The 21,610-nt window shown below is 42.0% G+C and overlaps 1 protein-coding gene across 1 annotated transcript; it reads right to left on the bottom strand.

The window, feature by feature from the left end:
* Positions 1-8,253: 8,253 nt before the first annotated feature.
* On the bottom strand, positions 8,254-11,441 carry prl (prolactin; the record flags this gene model as incomplete). Its single annotated transcript, XM_080009109.1, has 4 exons — positions 8,254-8,445; positions 9,505-9,687; positions 9,942-10,049; positions 11,340-11,441. The coding sequence occupies 4 exons, from the start codon at positions 11,439-11,441 to the stop codon at positions 8,254-8,256; spliced, it is 585 nt and encodes a 194-aa protein (XP_079865235.1).
* Between the last annotated feature and the right edge of the window lie 10,169 nt (positions 11,442-21,610).

Here is a 21,610-nt window from a genome sequence, read left to right as displayed (position 1 = left end):
AGACACATTATCATTAGCTGTTCCTTGAGGTCGAAAGCCTTTTGGTTTTAGTTTGTGTTTCTTTTACCATTTTTTTTCTGAATTTTGTACACTTGTGCGAATTTCGCCATGATAATTTTAATAATATTATTTTTCTTATAAAATATGTGGGTTTAGTTTATTTACTTGTTTTATTTTAGTTAATTTGTATTTTACAAAGTGTATTTGTTCTTGTTTGTTTCTTTTTTCGGGATTTGCATTCAAGTTCCACTTAAAAAAAAAACAAAAAAAAAAAAACATTGCACTATGAGCACAGATGCAGCTAATTCGTCGGTCAGATTCTGATAATCACTCCTGGGCATGCCACTGTGTCAAAGCTGTGTGACATCGATCACTCCAGTGATCGATTGGTCAATGGATTGCACTTGGTGTCTCCAACGTGTGCAATGCCTTAGTCGTGCCACTAGGTGGGGACAGAGCGCCCCCGTGCCAGCCTCCAATGATAGACAGATGAATAAAGCGAGGAGGGCCAGGAAAGAGAAGCGTCCCACCATTAACATTGAATGGGGTTTGTGCTATTAGAGACTGATGCTGGATACAATTTTAATGTCATAACAAGGGAGAAAGAGAAAAAAATAATTATAAATGAATCAAGAACTGTATAAAATATATTTCAATGGAATGTTTATTATTTACCTTTTTATATTTTTGAAACATGTAAAGAAGAAAAAAAGGTTAATAAACTGTACCGATTCAACAGAGTTTGAGAAAAAGAGAATTATGAAACAGTTCTATTATTTAAAAACAAACAAAAAAAATGATGAAGGTTTGACCGTGAATGCTGATTAAACTGAGCAACTCTTCTCCTTTACTGATAGGATGAATAAAAAAAAAACAACAGATGAATAATGAATTTAAAAAAAATCACAAAACTACTGGGAAAAGCAAATAAATATAATTTAATGAGAAAACATCAAAAAACCTAATAAAAACATTAAAAGCTTATGCCAAAATTTTCAATCTGTGTCCTGTTGACTTTTTTTGCATGTTTATTGTAATAGTTCAGTCCATTCGTTGCATATGTTATATGAGGGGTACAACACACAAGCTATCCCCAAAACCTTTAAATATGTAACTTCATTTAAATGACTGAATATTATTCAGGCCGCCTCCAGCCACAGTTCACAGCATTACCAGGACCATAAAGGCACTGCTGACTTCTTGGGGAAACACAGTACATATTATTATGTATTATTGCATGTCTTTGTGGAATGCTCTATTCTGACTGGTTCATATAGCGGCAATCATGAATCTGTTATTTCTGAATAATGGCGACTCATCAGTTATTAATTGACAGTTGACATGGGCAACCACTTCCCCTGCCTTGTTTCATGTAGCTCCTATCACTCGGCCCACAGTTGCTCTTGCTGACACTACAGAGAAACTACAGTTGAATATTTCAGCATGCAATATGCAAGCACTACGCTTTTGATTTATGGTTATGGTTTAAAAAAGAAAAAGAAAAAAGTAGGGAAGGCTAAGAGACACAAAGCGAGCGAGATATGTAGAGTTTCTTAGTGGAAGCACTTAAGCTAGTCCTATTAGAAATACAATTATTTCAAATCAGTATTCAGTGTCAATGTTTAGGTGTTAATGTAATAAGTGGGATAATGCTGGCCATTAACGCAAAGTAAGCCCCAAGTGTGGTCATGATTACCCAAATGACCGGCCGGCTGTTCCTTATCGCTTACTTAACTAGATCGTAGCTTATGTCATTATTATTATTATTATATCATATTATTATATTTTTAGGAATGGGTGTGATTTAATAACAATTCCATTCTTTATTTTACCCCATGCCCCTCCCCACACACGCCCCACTTTAGACCGGTCTCACCTCTCCGCATCCAAAGTTATGGTTTTGTATCGCATACATCTTCGGGACCGCCAAGATACATCCGGTCGCCACCCCCGCTCTGAAGCTTTCGACCCCCGCAGTGTCAGCGTTTTCCCAGCTGGGCAGAGCTGAGGCCTGGAGCTGCGTGGCGACAGGGTGGGGAAGCGGCTTACAAAACGTGTCACGGTACTCGCTGGTCTTCCCACTGAAGGGGGCCGCGGGCATGGGGCGGGACTCCCGGCCACGCGGAGACGCGCCATTTGGAGGGTCTTTCTGCGGAGGCCGGGCGTGGTCAGAAGTCGGGACGTCCAATTCAGCGGGAGGGATGAGCTCGGACCTGGAGGCATGTGAGAGAGGCATAGAGTGAAGGAATGAATGAGGAGAAAGGGATAGTTTGACAGGGAGGATTAGTAAATGTGGTGTGGGGTTGGTGTGGTTTGAGCAGCCACACCTACCCTGGATTTAGGTGATTGGGTCAGAGTGGCTGCATGCCGGTTGCTTGTTGGTTGATCTAACGAGCAACAGGTTAAAACCCCCATCCCCACACATACTCAGTGTAGGAGCCCTGTCATGACAGGCCTCCTACCCATGACAGGGCTCCTATATAATTAGCAACATTTTATGCTCTCAATCAGTTTAAATTATTGAATCAATAAATAATTGAATGACTACAATTCTACATACCATTTCAGTTTGAAATATTCCATGAATATATTGAATATTTTAATATTTCACGTCATATTCATTATTATGAAAAATTGTGAAATGGGGCCCATTAAAGAGGGCATTTGGAAATACTGAGTGCTATTATGAAACAAAAATCAATACAGAAGTATATTTTCTTAGATATTTAGAATGCCATGTTTAATTACAAATCTACGTATATGATGATACATTTTGAGTAATATGTCCCTCCATATTTCCCTTTCCACAAGTGCAATGAATGAAAAAGGAAAACACAACATTGGCTTGTGAGAAGTGTATGGAAAAGCAAAGATGCGAAAAAAAGAGACATGGTCAGACAAGTGAAAAACATGTTCTATTGTTGTCCTACGGCGTCATCTAGTGGATATGCACACACACACACACACACACACACACTCTCTCTCTCGCTCTCCCTCTCTCTCTCTCTCTCTCTTTCTCTCTCTCTCATACACGCACCTTCTGAAACATCTATGGACTGTGTAGAAAGTGGTAATTGGAGGCGGCCAGTAGGAGTCCCGCCCAGCATCACGCTGTTCATACAGCCTCTGAAAGAACCACCATATACAACTGAAAATTACATCATCGGCATTCAAGATTCAAGATTCAAGATTCAAGATTTTTTATTTGTCACATACATATACATACTTCCATACATATATGCAGTGAAATGTAATGCAACGCACCCGGTGATAGCACACAAATGTCCTAGGAAAAAATAAAAAATAAAATAAAATAAAAAGTAGAAAATTCCTTTCTAATAGACCGACTCCTAAAACGTAATACAGTAAGTGGAATACTTATAGAATAAGATTCAGACGGAAGCCTTACTGTCCTCATATATTTACTCTGTAACCATTAAAAATAATATGGGGGCCAATACGCCAAATAACAGGCTGGACTAAAAAGGCATCAATTGCCAAAATGAAAAATAAAAAAAACGATTTAAGGTGCAAATAGATATTTTTGAACATGAACCTATATTTGAAATGCAAAACATATTCACCACATAGTCCTCCACATATCCCCTTACATTTAGAAATAAACTGTAAAAACTTGTTTTGAAATCGGCTGCACACAATAGAGTTAACTATGAACTGTTGATATCAAGCAATTATTTGGCAAATCATAATCGATAATTCAATCAGTCAGTTGTGTCTGTACTATAGACTGCTTTATGCTTCTCCATCTGCTCGTAAGCGGACTGTAGGTAGGACTGCCGGAATGAAATTCGAAATTCTGATAGAATTTGAACATTTTAAAAATGACCCCATTCGAAAGCTGAAATTGCCATTCGATTGTATATTTTCTTACAAATAAACAATTGATTATAAATGTTTGGGCTAGCATCAGTAAATCAATTTACATGTGATGAGCAATAAAGTTCAATATAAGTTCGTCCAGTTTGTTGCACAGTGAAGGCACATTTGAGAGAAATATTCCCGCTAACGGTGCCAAGTCTGCGCCAGCGGGGACATTAGCGCACCGGTGCGTCTCCCTCTGCTCTGCCATTTCACTGTGTGTACAAGGGAGAGTGCGCCTTCGTCCAGAATGTCCAGTAATTCCACAGATGTGGCAATGAAAGTGGGAAATAAACCCGACCATCATCGACTGAATGTCCTCTAGTGCCGAGGTTCCCAACCGGACTGCGGTGCAATTTTTTCAGGAGCGATCTGCAGTCTGCTCCGCCGGGAGCAGCAGCAGGAAACGGAGTACTTTAAATACATCCAGACATTTTGTTTGCTCTGCTTTGAGAAAAGATCGCTCTGTTCGGAATTGCGGAGCTGCGGAAACATGCCCCCTCATCCCCCTCACACACACACACACACACACACACACACACACACACACACACACATACACACACACACATACACACACTAAATTTGAGCACTACAATTTAGAATATATTCAAATATTACAAATGATAAAGCATAAAAATTTGATTTGGATTATAGAGGAATGTCTGCAGCCCTAGTGCACAGGTGTCGTCGTACCAATTTGTGTATAACGTTACGTGTCCAGACCCCAAAAATATGGATATGCAAATAGAGATCTGTGTTCCAACCCCTCAAAATAACAATAAGGGTAGTCTCAGTTCACAATTAAATTTACAACTTTTCCCAGGGTGATTTAGTTTTGCTTACGGACCACTCCACCGCATCAAAAATGTTCCTCCCCGTCGTCGTCCCATGCATGGCAGCTACATCCAAGAGCTCCTCACTGACAGTGAAGTCTGTCTTCACGCCTCTTATAAAAATGGAGAGATGCGCTGTATCCGTGTTGTCGGTGTTTTCATCAACAGCTAATGAAAAAGCCAGGTTACTTTGTGTCTCTTCGGCCAGCTGCGTTGTCAGAGTGCCTGCTAGTTCCCTAACTCTGTCTGCGATGGTGTTTCTTGACAAACTGACATTCTTAAAAGCCTGTATCTGGTCGGGGCACACCTGCTCACATACCTTTAGCATGCACCGCTTCAAAGATGCACCCTCTGAAAAACACTCGGAAGCTCGGGCGATTTCTTCAGCCACAATAAAGCTTTCACCGCTGCATCATTTTTGGCTGTAGCTTTTGTAAACATATTCTGCTGCGATTGTAGTCTGCCTATTAATTCTTGGACAATTTGATGTTTTTCTTGGAGGCTAAATTTATCATACTTGGCACCGTGTTTGGTGTCAAAATGCCAACATAAAGTGTATTCCTTCATCAGGACACTGCCTCGTAACACAGAAGACATACCGTTTTTTCTCCTTGAAGCACAAACATGTATTAGCTTTCCCATCTTTCATTAAATTGCCTTCCCTCTGAATCGATTTTTCTCTTGTTGGACATTTTGGGATTATTTGTAGATCTTTTTCAACTCCATCGCCGATATGGAAACACTGCAATCTAGCGACAGGATGCCGTCAATTTCACGGGTCACAAAATCGACATGCATCGTTGGAGATATACTTTATGGTCACTGTGCGCTGGAGAGCAGCATAGACTTTTATTTTAAGAAAATCATATGCCCTTTAAGGTCTTGCGGGCCACGTAAAATGACGTGGCGGGCCGGATTCGGCCCCCAGGCCTTGAGTTTGACACGTGGTCTACTGTCTCACCAGTGATGGCCCTCGGAGCTCCATGCGAGGAGCCGTTCCCTCCTGGAGACCCCTGTAGCTGTCCCTGGCCTCACTGACGGGAGCTGACACCATCCGCAATGATAGACTCTCTCTCCACTGCATGGGGAGGAAGGAGATGAAGCTCACGCAGCCATAAAGACAAGTAGGAGTGAATGTTAAACATATACCGCCCCGTCTGCCCTCCCTCACCCGTTTGGCCAGGTCACTGATGTAGTGTGTGTTACAGTGTGGCGGGGCCTTGGGGTACCGGGTTTGGGCCTGCCAAGCCACCTGGGGAGCCCCGCTGTGTGCCAAACCAGATGTAGTGATGAAGACATGGGGGGCGCTGGACGACACGCGGGACCTTTGCTGAAGGGGGGGGGGGGGGGGGGGGGGGTTGGGGTGGGGGAGGGCAGGAATCATTTCCCAACATTGCACATGAAGTGAGAGCAGTTTTGTTTCAGTTGTGTGAAACATGTCTTCTGTGTTGGGTCAAGTTCAGTCTTTGTTGCTGCCATGAAACCAAATGGCTTCGATGAAGTCATTGGATTCACTTTTAAAAAATCTTTAATTTGTTGAACCCATGTATTTCTCTCAATTTAAAATGTGGATCTTCATTTCTCACCTTCAAGCTGAGAAGACAAAGGAAATAAAGATTTTTACAAACCCATGCACTTTTTTGAGTTGACCCAATGATCCAATCATATTTTCAGTGTAATCTAAATTAAGTAAAATTATTATTATATAATAAAGTAATATATATATTATATGTTTTATGTTTTTGTCATATATTTCTAAATATAAATACGTTTTATTACATATACATACTGTATATATACACTGTACATATATGTGTGTGTGTGTGTGTGTGTGTGTGCGTGTGTGTGTGTGTGTGTGTGTGTGTGTGTGTGTGTATGCGTGTGTGTGTGTGTGTGTGTGTGTGTGTGTGTGTGTGTGTGTGTGTGTGTGTGTGTGTAAAACACGTTTTCAAAGTAAGAATTGTGTGCAACAGAGAAGCGTGTTAAGTCATTTCTCCATCACATTCACAATAACTTTTTTTTCACTCTTTAAGGTGTGGACATACATTTCTACCATTTGTTTGTGACTAGCTATTCTACCTACTGTACTTGGCCTCACACATGGGGTAAAACCATGCATCACACAAAACAGATCGGAACAAACCTTGCTGATGTCCACATGAAGAGGCGAGCGTTGACGCTCGATGTCGCCGCTCGCCTGGCCGAACCGCCCGCTCCGAACCCCTCCCAGACCCATCGAGATGGAGAGTTATCAGATGCTTGTTTTCCAGAGTAACCACAATGTCCCTCAAATAATCGAACTCATGTATTGGATTATCTATATGGCAGGTGAGGTGGCAGAAAGGAAGGGGTGGGGTTTCACGTTCTTGTTGAAGGAAACGTTGCCATGGCGACGGAACGCAGCGCAATAAATATATCATTCAATATAACATTTAGTTTGATCTATTTCATGAGAAAATCAAATATTTCCAGACATTTAATGTCACCCATTTTTGTGATGAATTTTATTGTGAAATTAATGAATTAATTTAGATTTAATTATTAATTTATTGATATTTGTATTAATATATTTTGAGTAATATGGCCTTCCATATTTTCCATCAAAAACACAATGCTTCCCAGCATGGCTGGGAGTTAGTACAGCGTTTGTAAATATTATTATGGGGGTTGAGCATTAGTAATTTATATTGGCAATTATAATGCATTAATATACTGTTTGTGGTATTCTGTTCTTTTTTTTTTTTTTAAGTTATTCATTAGCAGAGCAATGGAACACATTGATCAAATATGAGTCACTTATAGAAGCCAAAAGTGCCAAAGAAAACCTTTTTATTATAATCTATTTAAAGAACAAGATTTCATGCAGCTGGATTTGCATTACATTCACACCGCTTAAAGTGAGTAACTGTAATTGAGGCTAAAGTGCAAAGGGTTACAGGTATATAAGTAATCAAACATTATACTTGGGACAGGCCCTGTGGCCTGGAATCTCTACTCTCTTACATGCATGGAGGATATACTAAAGCTGAAATGTAAAATAACCAAAAATACGTCTTTTAAAGAAAATCTGCAGTTGGCCCAATATCCCCATTTTGAAGTACTGCATACTTGTTATATTATAACAAGTAAATTAAAAAACACTTTAATTTCGAACATTTAGAACTACGGATGTTAGTTCTCTGTCAATGACATCAGCGCTGCTTTTCTCAAGGAGGAAAGGGGGGCCTTTTTGTCTGTAAAATGTAATGTTATGATAAAAAAAAAATGTGATGGGGAAATCTCGTTTCCCCTATATAGGAAATTGACCACCCTGAATTTTAGCCAGCTTTTTTCAATGTTCCAGCTTGGAAGAAAAAAAATCGAATCAAAGCAATCAACAAAGAAAGACCACTGTGCACCTGTAGAAATTAAATGCTAGTTTTAAACATTTTCTCTGTTTTTTATGTATTTATTTATTTATTTGTTATCCTGTGATTGTATCTTCCGAAGTCCTATGGTTCCCAGGTCCTCGGGGCCCCCACCCACCCCGTCTCCGCCCCTAGCAGACCTCAGGTCGCGTGGCGGCGGCACGACAGCGAAGGACCTTCAGGAAGCTGTCGATCTTATGGGAGTCGCGGCGGAAGCAGGACAACAGGAAGTGGAAGTTGACGAGTCGAGAGATCCTGTCCTGGCCCAGGTCGTTGCCCCCCCTGAAGGGCGGGGGAGAGACGAACTCCGCAGAAGGACCCAACTGGTAGAAAGAAAGGGGTTGGCGTGGTGGCGATTACTGTTGCTTTGTATTGTATCATATTTATATTTTGCATGATCCAAAGCGAATAACTATAGGTACGGTCACGCCGCCGGCACACATGCACTGCAAAGTGACAGGCTGCAATGCATCTCAAACAAAGCTCAGCTTCATCCAGCTGCAGGGGGCGGAGCAACAACTGGTGACGAGCTGACAGCTTCAACAAGCAACAAGGAAAGTTGAGCAGGTTTCAACTTTATGCAAATGAGCAACGCAGAGCACCAGGCAACAGCCAGTGAGAGGGAAAATACGCTCTCAATGGCGCTGGTCCTATGAAAATGGACGCTCAGACCACTGCATTGTTCCTATTATTTGAAATGAAAAACGTCACTTAAACTATCGATAAATTAAAGAACACATCATTTTATTTTTCTCCAATAAGGACAATTCCTTATTTCGCTAAGTAAATGGCTACACTCATATTAGATCTACAAGATGCAATTTCAAAGTTAGTGCCGACTTTAATAAGGCAAGGGTCACATCGGGACAGCGCACGTGGATTACGGGGCTCACCTTAATACATTCAATTAACGTCGGAAAATAAAATCAATGGAATAAATACATCTACAATAAGAATACATTTTTTTATTCTTTTTTTATTTTTATTGGTTATTTTATTATTACCGCTGAGTGTACGTGGGTTGTTCCACACCCAGAGCGATGCGGCTCGACTGGGCGGACTGTCCTCAGTGAGCCGGGGCGAGGGACCGTGGACTTACGTCTGGACCAATCACATGCACTTACGACACTGAAGGTTCCTCTTGTGCCGGTTAGTCCCTGCCCTGGAGTAGGAGCTAAAAAAAATGTTCTCAAAAAGGAGTTCTAAGAATTATGATCATTCCTAGTTCCTGCAGTGTGGACACGAAAAAAGGGACGGCTCCTCCAAAAGGTTCATAGAACTACAAAAAGGTCCTAAAGACATAAAAGAAAATGCTGTAACCTACTCATTCATCCATCTGATGAAGTATCAATTAGCCCCGTCAATGAATTTCCTGCAATTACCTTGCTGGAGAGTATATCCAGGCCGTCCCCCAGGTTCCTGGAATGTTCCTGTAGCTCCTGCAACTTGCTGGAGATTGTGCTCTGGGCCGGGTGGGGCAGGCTGCCTGCCGCTGTGGACAGGAGCACCAGGGGGTCGGTCCAGGCCTGGAGCAGGGAGCGGGCAAGAGACAGCAAGTCCGACTCCTGCAGGGAGGGGAGGTGTTAAGGAGGCAAACAAGGGTGGAGAGGTTGGAAAGGGGGTTGGGGAGGAGTAGGTACAGATCTTAAGGAAAAGGGAGGGGAAAGCCATCATTGAGATTGCTTACAAGATGATAGGGGAACTGGAGTAGACGATGAAGAAGAGGAACCAAGGAGAGGAGAGAAAATTTGAGATGGGAAGACCAGAAAATGAATAGAAACTAGAAGGGAATGGAGAGATGAGCCTGACGGTGACTCACAGACACTCGTAGAGTCTGGTCCTTGTCATTGGGTGTCTGGAGGGAAGAAGTGTGGCACATGTGCGGGCGGGGCATGATCACCCGACCAATAGGTGGGAAATGAGAGTCCTGAGAACCACAGCAATAGAGAGAGAGAGAGAGAGAGAGAGAGATGGAGGAAAAGATTGAGTAGAGTAATTTGAGCTGACAAGAAAATACAAATACTAGCTATTTGTTACAATGTGTAATTTGATGTCTGACCACTAGAGGAGGAGTCATCGATCTTAACTTGATCAAATCAAAACAAGAATGCCCATATTGGGTGCAACTGGATTCCTTTGCTATGCTGATTAGCTCTCCAACTTGTAAAGACTAGATTTAAAGAAGCAAGAAAGAGCTTTTTTTCGTTTACTTATTTTATAAAGTAAATGTTGATTACACAGTGTAATGGCTATAGAATAATGACAACATCTGTGTTTAGATTGGTTCCCTGTAAGCCTCGATATCACTATGCAATTCTCTGTGCCCAGGTAAAAAGTCGCGGGAAAAGGATGGATTTAAGGCGGTGCGTCACAGGAAGTGTGGTAACCATTAGTGGAAATGGCGGACACTGGAGCAATCTTCTCCACGTAGATCATAAACCCTTGAATATATAAACGACTCGTTGAAATCGGTTGAGAAATGTTAACGTTTGTAATGCTTTTTATCCATATAAAATCCAGCTCCCCATTTGCTTGTAGTTGTTTGCAGGCCAGACTTGCCGGCTCCAATACAGCAACGACGTTGACCTATCCCAGCAACGAGCCGTAGCAGTCAATGCGGTGTCAATGTATATATGTCTATGATTGTGTGAAGTGGTGTTGATCATTTCCACAGCGCGCTGTGAGGAAAACTGAAGGCGATCCGGTTGTCTTTGTGACAGCGTCCCAAACAATACCACCATCCTCCCAATCCCAAAGAAGATAAGGACCACAGGACTGAATGATTACAGACCCGTCACTCAGACCTCTGTGGTTTTGAAATCTTTTGAATGCCTTGTGCTGTCCCACCTCAAATCCATCACAGACTCTCTCCTGAACCCTTGCCAGGTCTGTAGACGATGCAGTAAACTTGGCCCTCCACTTTATCCTCCAGCACCTGGACTCCTCAGGAACATATATAAGGACCCTGTTTGTGGATTTCAGCTCTGCCTTCAACACAATCATCTTGAATCTTGAATCATCCCAGCTCTTCTGCAGGACAAGCTCTTTGGTCCAGAAGAGTTCGGGGTTCTCCCTTTCTGCAATAGTTTGAAATTCTACTACTTTCGCAAAAGATATTCAGTGACCATGGAACAATAGCCAGACCGGTTCTTGCCAACCCCCAAGAAATGTCTTTCAATGGCACTAATAAGTCTCGGAATCCCGAGACGCTACTGACCAAGGTGTGAGTCAGCAAGCGGCTGAGGGAGTGCAGCGTGTCTGAGCGCTGGGAGGCTCGGTCCAGGAGGTCGTTGACGGGGACGGCTCGGCAGGTGGCCATCATGTACAGCACTACAGGAGAGGGATAGTGTGCGAGAGATTATCCTTTTTATGCCTTCCATTTAGGTTCATTGCTTTCAGAACAGCCACCTTCATCGAAGACGTTACAGAAAATAAACTCACTTATCAATAACCAATGGCCTGCATTGTACTATTGTGCGATAGGGTTTGTATTTTAATCCGAAGTGTAGCTTTTAAGAGTTTACAAAAGCAGTGGGCATTCTCCACACAAGTGGTAATTATTCAGGCAACATTAACAGAAAATGCTATCCAAACAGGTTTTAGGTATTTGCTGATGACTTTACCACAAGGTAGGCAACCGCCTGGGGTCCCATGAAAGCTCCATATAGCATACATAAATTAGATATCAGCTGATGATATCAGATTTTTTCATTCAAATTTATGCTCCCCAAAATATCATCCCCAAAAAATGCAATGAGAGCTCTTGTTTTCAGTGTCAATAATCAAAATGTATTTTTCTTTGACGTTGTTGAAGGATTTTCCAAGTTTGACACAAACGCACCAGTTTTACTTTAGTTTTTAGTGTTTGAACAACAGAATTAGCTGCAGTCTCCTGAAACTCTCCCCTTTGAATCTAGCGTTTACCATCGAGCTCCCGTTTTGTATTGTCTCCCGGAAAACGTAAACATATATTCAACCAGTATTTATATTTATGTCTGCAATATGTCTGCTTTTTGTTACAGTGGCTTGTTAGGGACCATTTACAAAGTAACACAACCATTTTCAAAGTGTAATAACTCTTTGACAACACTATTTTTTAACCAACAAATTGTAAAATTGGAAAATGTCATACAGACTTTTTATCCAAGATGTTCCCAAACTGGGGTCTGCGGCCCCCTAGGGGACCTCCCCCTTTGGATTACAGGAGGTCAAAATTGTTAATATTCATTTATTTTATTTAATTATGAATTCATCAAAAAGCAGTTAAAATATTATTTACAAATTGTTGCCATTATTATTTTGGGAAATATCAAGGCAGAGGTAAGTTTTCCTGTGCACTTTATATTCAATAAATAGCCTACAAGTCATAACATAATCAGGCCCACGCAGAGACTCTAAGAGAGGCAGGTGCTCAAAGTGAAAAAAAAAAATGGCACATGGAACAAGATTTTAAAATGCCACTTCCAGTATAACCTGTTGGAATTTAGCAACCCCTATATATACATATATTGTATATACAGCCAGGACACATTAAGTGGGGGTGTGAGAGAAACAGTGGTTATAATACTTCCTGGTCTGTGATCGGTGAATCAGGGGAGCTCCTCCCAGCAGCCGAGCGTCCCCGGAATGGGATTCTGCACCGCCTGTCTTGAGCAGTGGTGTTTCATTCATAAGTTAGTCTTCTATTTTTCCCACCAAAACCACACAGTGGCGCCCACGCAGTGGCGTGCGTGAGCACGTACGCGTACATGTGTGTGTGTTAAGTTTACAATATACTGTAAACTTTGTAAACAATAAGTCAGATTATAATGCCTGATTGAGTGTATAAGGCCCAAAACCTCTCAATGGTTTTAATCTAGTTGGTTGGAGTGGGTGTTTGTGTTCTGTGCGTGTGGGTGGGTTCCCAAAAAGGGATGTCTCTTATTTGAGCTTACATTGTTCTATTTTTTTTTTTTTAAATACTCCGCTCTTCCTTTATGCGTCTCTCTCTGGGAGAAAGGGCCCCGCCATCAGCCCCCCACCAACCGTCTGACTAAAACAGGGGTAAGGGACCACTCTTTTAAGTCTATATATACAGTTGTTTCCAATGGAACCTTGATGTCCATTCATGTAAAGAAAAACCTAAACGCACCTTAAAAAATGCACCATGGACAGCAAGAGGCTAAAGGGGCAGGTGCTATGGCAACAACCCCCACCCCCACATGTGCCCCGATTAACATTAACCTGCAGCAATACCTTTTGGTAAAATATGAAGTGAAAAGCCACAGCTTGTTAACAGTAATAGCTATAGCTGTGTTTGCCTTGGGCCCCCAAATTTCCACCGGTGGTTGTTCACAGTCTTAGATGCACACCACACACACTTCATCTCACCTGTCAGGTAGAGTTTGATTCCCTGGGATCTTCTGCCTGCCATTTTTCGTCAGTTCTTGTTTTCTCTCTCTCTCTCTCTCTCTCTCTCTCTCTCTCGCTCCCTCTATCCCTTTTGCTGCTGTTCTTTCTTTCTTTCTTTCTTTCTTTCTTTGCCTCCGTCTGGCTGTTTGTCCCATCTTGCCACCGTTAAATAGCCGCCGCGCTCCCATCATCTGGTTATGCAGCGCCGGGGAGCGCGACGCTAATTGTTTCACGACAAGTTCGTTCCAGTCCATAATGAGAAACATGGTGACAGGGATTTGAATGTTGATCAGGACACAGGCCACCTTAGGTACCAGTGTGTGTGTGTGTGTGTGTGTGTGTGTGTGCGTGCTAGCATGTGTGCGTGCATGTGTATGTGTGTTAAGTTTACAATATACTGTAAACTTTGTAAACAATATGCAGATTCTTATGCCTGAATGATTGTGAAATGCCCAAAACTTCTCAACAGGTTAAACTAGTTGGTTGGGCTGAGTTTGTGTGTACTGTATGTGTGTGTGGGTGGGTGTCCAAGTCAAAGGCTGCAGATGTGGAAAAGATGTCCACACCACCGCAATGAAGTCGATGAATAAAAACATGAATTTAACACAAAAGGGAGCGGAAAGGGTTGATTTGGAAATTCAGATGTTGAAATGTAAAGGGTTTTTTTGGGGGTGGAGGGGGGGCTATTGAGTGGAAAACTGGGGGGAAAAAAGATTGAACACTTTGGATGTCTCTGAATGTCTGGTAACCCATACATGTTTCGATGATGTTCAGGGCTGCAAATGGCTCCAACATTTCCAGTTTTGTGATGCTCATGATGTGTAGTTTTAGTTGGGATTGGGTCCGAGCTCATTGTTGAGGCTGTAGTCTTGTGGCACACTCAGGAGAGGAGTCCTTGTCATGACAAGTGTCCATCTGCTCCTGGGCCTATTCCATCCATCCCAGTCTCGACAATTAACTGTGTGTCTGAAACCCTGTCATCTGTGTCTCTGTGCCGGAGGTCCCTGAAAACACCACTTGGGTGGCATGTGGTGGGCAAAACTGCCACACTGGCACCTTAAAGGCACTCTCCAGCACGGGGAAGGGATAGCTCTCCCCCGACAGGCAGCAGCAGCACCCAGGGTGTCCGGTGGAGGAGCAGCTTCAGTAATCACTACAGTTAACCACTGGCAGCTAGCTACGCCGCCTAGCAACCACTGCCAGGACCATCCAGCAGCCCAGCAGGCAGGCCACCCCTCCGGAAGGGAGCAGGGGGAAGGAAACCCTGTCGTCGCCCTGGGGGAAGGAAACCAATGGGCCATGCAGTTCTTGGGAACCAGGTCCCCAGGATGGATATCCAATCCAAGAGTATTCAGGACAACCTAATTTCTTCCGGGATCACAGAGAAGACCAGAAAACGTGGTGAAAGACTTACTTCACACTGCGCTGAAACTCCCTTAAAAGCAAAGGACGGGACTTGAAACGAACCACGCTGGCTATGAACGATCAATTCCCACGAGAGATCAAGGAGCGACGGAAGGTGCTGCACCCCATCCTGAAGGAGAACCAGCAGAAAGTTGAACGAGTATAGCTGGTAGTTCATAAACTATATATAGACAGTCTGTTATTCCGAGACTCCTCCACCACAGCCTGATAATTCTGATATGCGGGTGTGGTGTGGGGATGGTCTGGCTTTAGCAGCCACACCTGACCTGGATCTAGGTGATTGGGATCAGAATGGCTGCATACTTATTGCTTGTTGGTTGGTCTTACGAGCAACAGGTGAAACCCCCATCCACACACACACTCAGTTTATAGTTTATCAAAGGACAGATTTTTTAGTTCATGCAGCTGGGCGCTATGTTGGATCTATACTCACTTTATACTCACCCCATTCTGAAGGAGAACCAGCAGAAGGGTAAACGGGTATCAGTGGTTGTTGATAAACTATCTATAGACGGTCTGTTATTCCGAGACTCCTCCACCACACCCTGGTTATTCTGATAATTCTAATATGCAAGGTGTACAAATCAGCATCCTATCTATGTCAGGATTGTAAATATTGCTCCCGCTCATCATCTGACCTACCCTCACTTGCTACTTCTCTTTGTCTCTTTGGCATTTGTTTGTGTAGATATGTAGCACTACAAACTTCCTGCAACACTAGGACAGAAAAAAGGAATGTATAGGAGAAAAACACAGATTTATCAATGGGGAGACATGGGCACGGTAGTATAGCTGTTGCCTTGGATGCACAGTGCTGCTGCATGGGAAAACCACAAATCCACCTCGATCACCCAGTAACTAACTTCAATGACATCCATAAAGTTTTTTACTTGGAATGTGAAAGGCTTAGGCTCATGTAATGCTAATGTAGCAAAATACTAAGTCACCTCACCAGGATGAACCCCAGCTTTTGTCTACTGCAAGAAACTCACCTCACACCATCTGAGCACCTCAAACTCAAAGCTAAATGGGTTAATCAGATGTTTTCTGCATCATACAACAAAAAAAAAGAGGTGCTTCTATATTGATCAATAAAAGTATCCCATACCACAATAAAACCACAATATCAGGTGAAATTGTAATGATAATGATAACTGAATTTGAGGAAACATCAAATTAACCATAAATTGATATTCATGGCCCCAAGAAGGACGACCCAAATTTCTTTCACAATATATTTTCAAAATTCTGAGAATTCTTTGACTTAATTATTATACTGGAGGGGACTTCAACACAGTACGTCATCTGACATTAAAAAATAATATATGAGTGATCTTGCTCTTGGCTTGCTTCTCTAGAATATATTTTGTTTTGACAAATAACTCCTAAGTGGTATGTCCAAAATCACTTATCCTGAAATCCACCTGTGGTGGACCATGGGGCGTGGTCAAGCCTCGGCTGCAGTTGACAGCACAGCTCCCTTTCCAGCAGCTGCCAAGCTGCCTCGAATCAGCCAAATCAGTGCCTGCACGCTGATTGGTCGGACCCGGGACAGGGAGCTCTCTGAATGTTTCTGATTGCTGTTATTGTTTGTTTGTTATTGCTATTATTCACCACCCCTCAAGAGCTTCTCTAAAATTGACTTTTTTTTTTACAAGTGACTGTAATGGAGAGTCGCTCTCGGGTACCTGCTCTTGGGCAGTCCTGTGTGTGGGGCACTCATCACTGGAGGCCCAGGGTCTGGTTGGGGGCGGTCTGCCAACTTCTGTTCTGTGGTCCGCATGTGCGGGACTTGTCAGGAGCTTGTCAGGGGCCTGATGGGGGTGCAGGATTTCCGGCATGGCAGGGGCGCATGGCGGGTCGCTCTGCTCCTGTGGCTGGCTGCTGTGGGTTGGGTGCGTCCGGGTACCGGGATTGGGGGGTCAGGTCCGGGGTGGGGTCTGGGTGGCTGCTGCTTGGCCTGCTGCACTCCTGTGTTGATCCGGTTGTGCTTCGCCTTTCTCTCCCAGTGCCAAAACTCATACTCCGTACATACAACACACAATACCTCAGGTTTGTGGGACGGGTTGGGCACAAGCTATTTGGGTAGGGATGCGGCAGGTTACAATCTTGCAGTCACAGTCCTGCGCCGACGTGCTTCTGTAGTTTCTTTGTTGTTGATGATGTGTTGATGAAGAAGGACTCTCCGCTGACGCTGACGTGATTATAATAATACGTTTATTACAAGGAAAACCAGCATCAAATCAGACTTGCCATGGATGTCTGGGAGAGAATAGAAGTGAAATGTATTCCCTCCTGAATGGAACTAGGGAGTGTCCTTTATAATTGTACAGAGACAACGTAACACATCTGATTCCAATCTATGGGTCACAGTTTAGAGGCTGACTGACATACATCTAAGCACATTCCACCTCCCTTACCACCGGGGCCCCTGGCAATGGGCTCTCTAATCTCTGATTATATAATCATAATCATATAATCTCTCTCTCTTGGGACCCCGGGGCCTGTCTTCACCCCAAACATTCCAGACACCTCATATTTCCCCCCTTCAAGAGTACACAAAGTCTGGACAGAGAGAAGAGTAATGAACTTATGATGTTAATTGGCCTAATAGAAATGACATACTAACAAACAAAATGGTTATAATATACCTATCTGACCATGCCTAATCGTAGCAATACAATACATTTGTGGAGTGTGAGAGTGAAAAACCCCTCTGGCAGCTTCCTTTGTTAATACATCCACTAAACAATCTAGACAGGAAAATTCTCTCACAGTCCCTCCACCACCTATTGAACTCCAAATCAATTAACAGAAAAAGAAGAAGGGTTTAGAAAACTGTATAGGATGTTACATATAAATGCATACATTCAGAACCTCAGAAATAAATAAAAACATTTGTCCAAAGTCAGGCTGGTCGACCCATCGGACCTTCCAATGGACCTTTCCCTACCTAATACCAATGTCGCTCAAGCCGCAAAAAAAGAAAACACCTGAGGTCCCAATTTATTCACTTCACCCTGTTACAGAAAACTCCAAAGAAAACAATACTATATCAAAGTAATATGTCTTGCCAAAAATATCTATCTAGTGTAGAATACAGAATATTCATCAATAATACAGGTTACATTGTAATAAACAAACTCCAATATTATAAAAACATGCATGACACATACGTATGTATTGAACTGTTGCATTTTAACACAATCAACTTTAAATGATATTTCACTCGACACCCCTGATCATGATGTCCTTATTCAGGGTCCATCGTCCATTTTCATCATCCATTTTTGAATGTCCATGTTTGAGTGTTCAAGTCCATTAGGCTGTTAGGATCTCTGGACACAGCCATCTTCTGACTGGTCCTGAAAGAAAAAAATCACCAGCCAGTATCTTGCACAAACAACACCTCCTCACTGACGTCATTACCACCCAATAGTGGCATCTGAACATTTTCTCCCGGCATTACAACTCCTACCCATCTCAATATCATGGCCTTAGCAAAGATCGACGACATCGTACAGAAACAAAACAGAGCAGCCCCCAGAATCTGAATTACTATAGCTCCTAGTGGTCCTATTTTATCTTGCAACCAAGTATTAGCTGACCACCCAGCTCCTTCTGATGGCCAAAATGCATCCCTAATAAGTTTCAACGCATATATGACATTAGTCACATCAGGGATCAACGTATAACAGGCATCTCTGGTTAGATTTAAAGCCACGCAGAGGCCACCTTGTTTGGCCAAAATATAATCAAGAGCCATGTCGTGTTTCAGCAACGTCAATCGATTACTCCTCTGGGTGTTTGACAAATATTCAAAACCTCTTATGGTCTCATTTGCAAAACCTTGTTGGGTATATATGATATTATCAATATGATCAGCTAGGAATGTGACCCCATACCATGGAAACAATCCTATATGCCATTTTTCTCCTAAAGATATCCTCCAATGATAAGACTCCATATTGTGAAACTGTGCCAAGTCTATTTTCTTCCTACTTTCAGCAGTCTTTGTAGAGTTACCCTCATCTGGATCTTGTCCCTTCCGGATAACAAAAAAATCATAAGGAAGTTTTAACTGTGCCATATAGCAACATCCAATCCACCCATACGGCAGAAATAAGTATGCTTTAATATCACATACCCACTACATATCTTTAAATGTTCCGATAGTCACATTACCTGGTAAAGTTTGATTCTTTACGCTTAAAGTTTTACTCTGTCGACTATGTGGTGCATGAAAGGTCACTGTATATGCGTCATCAACCGTCCTTTGTACACGTCGTCCAAATTGCATCATGTAGCTTTCACATTTTGATATTCCCATAAACATACCATCTCCACCATGAGTATCATTTGAACAAAAAGAAGCTCTACCTTTCGCAGGTGTCACTTCCATAGCATCAGGTATTGCTGTTCTAATATCTTCATACTTGTCAAGAAGATTTAAATATGATAATTCTTTCAACCAGGAACACCTACCTCCAGGTCTAAATAGACTGACCCACCAAGCCATCCATATTTAATTCGCTGCTTGTTGTTTGAATAGCAGCAACGATAACGCATTACTTTGCCATTCAGGCGTCAAACATTCCGGTACCGTCTCTTGAATTGAAGGCCATGTGCCCGAAGCTGGAACTCTCACCACACACGGACAATTCGAATTAGTCGTCATTCTAATGGAGGGAGTTATCTGTTGGAACCACAGATTTCTATTTGCCCACGGGTCTGCTATTTGCAGCACCGAGGAATCAAACCCATATGCTTTCCACAGGGTTTCTCGCTTCTGTAAAGCAGGAAGAGGTTCGGTCATGTCGTTCAATGTCCATTCCGGTTCTGACTTGTTGTCTGCTTTCCAAATGGTTCCTTCTTTTGGTACTGTTGGAGCTCGGATACATCTTTATGGTTGTTGTAGCCTTGCCCATCTCTATTATTTGCTCATCTTCATCTTTGAAGAGATAGTTGCCCTCCGTTGTCATCACTGGGAGCTGGAGATAAACATCAGTGAACTTCACCTCCTTCTCATAAGGCGGGGGCTTCTTTACAGATGCTGTATGTGAGAAGGGTGCGGTAATCTTCTCCATCAATTTTTCTGCTTCCTTTTCATTATTCTTTATTTCTTGACTACTTTGTTCTCTTTTTCCTTTAGCAGCTTCAAACCATGTCTGTCCCTCCTTTACGAACAGCTGCAGAATGCCAAGATCTGTTTGTCTTTTCTCCGTGTGTCCATTTCCTCATTTTCTTTTCTTTTGATTTACTTTATATGTGGACACAAGCACCTGCATTGTTTTAATCACATCCGGGTTAAGAGTTCCATCAGCTGGCCACGGTTGTTCAATGTCAGGCCACCATTTTCCTGATATTGTTGCAATATCTTTAATGAGGGGATTATTCTTTCGCACTACATCAATAGGAGTGATTACTTTTGTAATCTTTGTATCCATTAATTTTATTGTAAATCAAATTGATTTATTTAAAAATTATTTATAAAGCACCGTGCAATCACATTCAACCAAAAACAACTGAATTTACCAACCCCAAAGGAGACCAATAGCTTTACACTTATGAACGCAACTTCAATTGTTCATTATCTGATACATCTGATCATACCAATTTATCTTAAATTATCAAAATGTACATCAATGTTCACTCTCAAAACAGCCTCAATCAAGGTAAACCATACTCAGATAATGAAACCAATATTCACAGCACTCAACCGTATTTAAATCAAATCAGCTTTTCCGCATGTGATCAATCAAATCAATAATACTCCATTAATTAAGCGGATGCCTTAGGCGGATGCCTCTGCTCTTTTAACCAACAGGACTCACAGCAAGCCCTGTCACACACACCCCAAGCACAAAATGACAAATAAAAAAACGCACACACCAATCAAACAATCCACAAATCCGACCCATAATTCAGAACAGGAGATTTTATTTTATTTTCTGAATGTGTACATGTATGTGTAGGCAGACTGTTTCTGGTGATTCTAGTCCTTCTCTCAAGAAGGCTCATTTTGTTATCAAATATATAAAGTCCTGTAAAGATCCATATCCCTTATCAAATGTACAAAACGTCCTTGAAAGAAAAAGGCTCCTATATATTTATCAAACATCCTTAAAGAAAAAGGCTTATATATATTTATCAAACGTCCTTAAAGAAAGGCTCATATATATTTATCAACTTTACAAAGTCCGTAAACAGGCTCATACTGTATATATTTATCACTAAAGGGGCAAGAAATGTTTCTCTTTATGTATTATTCAACTGCTCACCCCATATGTATATCTATTTAATAACCCATATATTCTATATATCATTTATACATTTACACGAACAAAACACAAATCTCTTCACACCTCTTTAGCCGTGGCACACTTTCTCACACACACAGGCACACTCATACACCAATAGGAAAAAGACATGTCTGCCCAGCAACACATGTGATTCTCTAACAACTTCAACAGCGCTTAACTTTATACTTTAAAGTCTACTCATGTATACTTTTCTAATTTCATCAAGATTTTCACTTTGGCCAGACTTTTACATTTTCACTTTGGCCAACTTTGAATTAATTATCTTTTTAATCTGATTCTTTCAGCATGCATGTTCAATGTGCATTCATTCTCCTAGGCTTCAGCCCTGCTTTTCCCCAATTTTTCACAA

The sequence above is a fragment of the Zeus faber genome (assembly GCF_960531495.2).
Source record: "Zeus faber genome assembly, chromosome: 11".
Classification (NCBI taxonomy): Eukaryota; Metazoa; Chordata; class Actinopteri; order Zeiformes; family Zeidae; genus Zeus; species Zeus faber.
The sequence above is the reverse complement of the archived record's forward strand: the minus strand, read 5'-3'. Positions and strand labels throughout refer to the sequence as shown.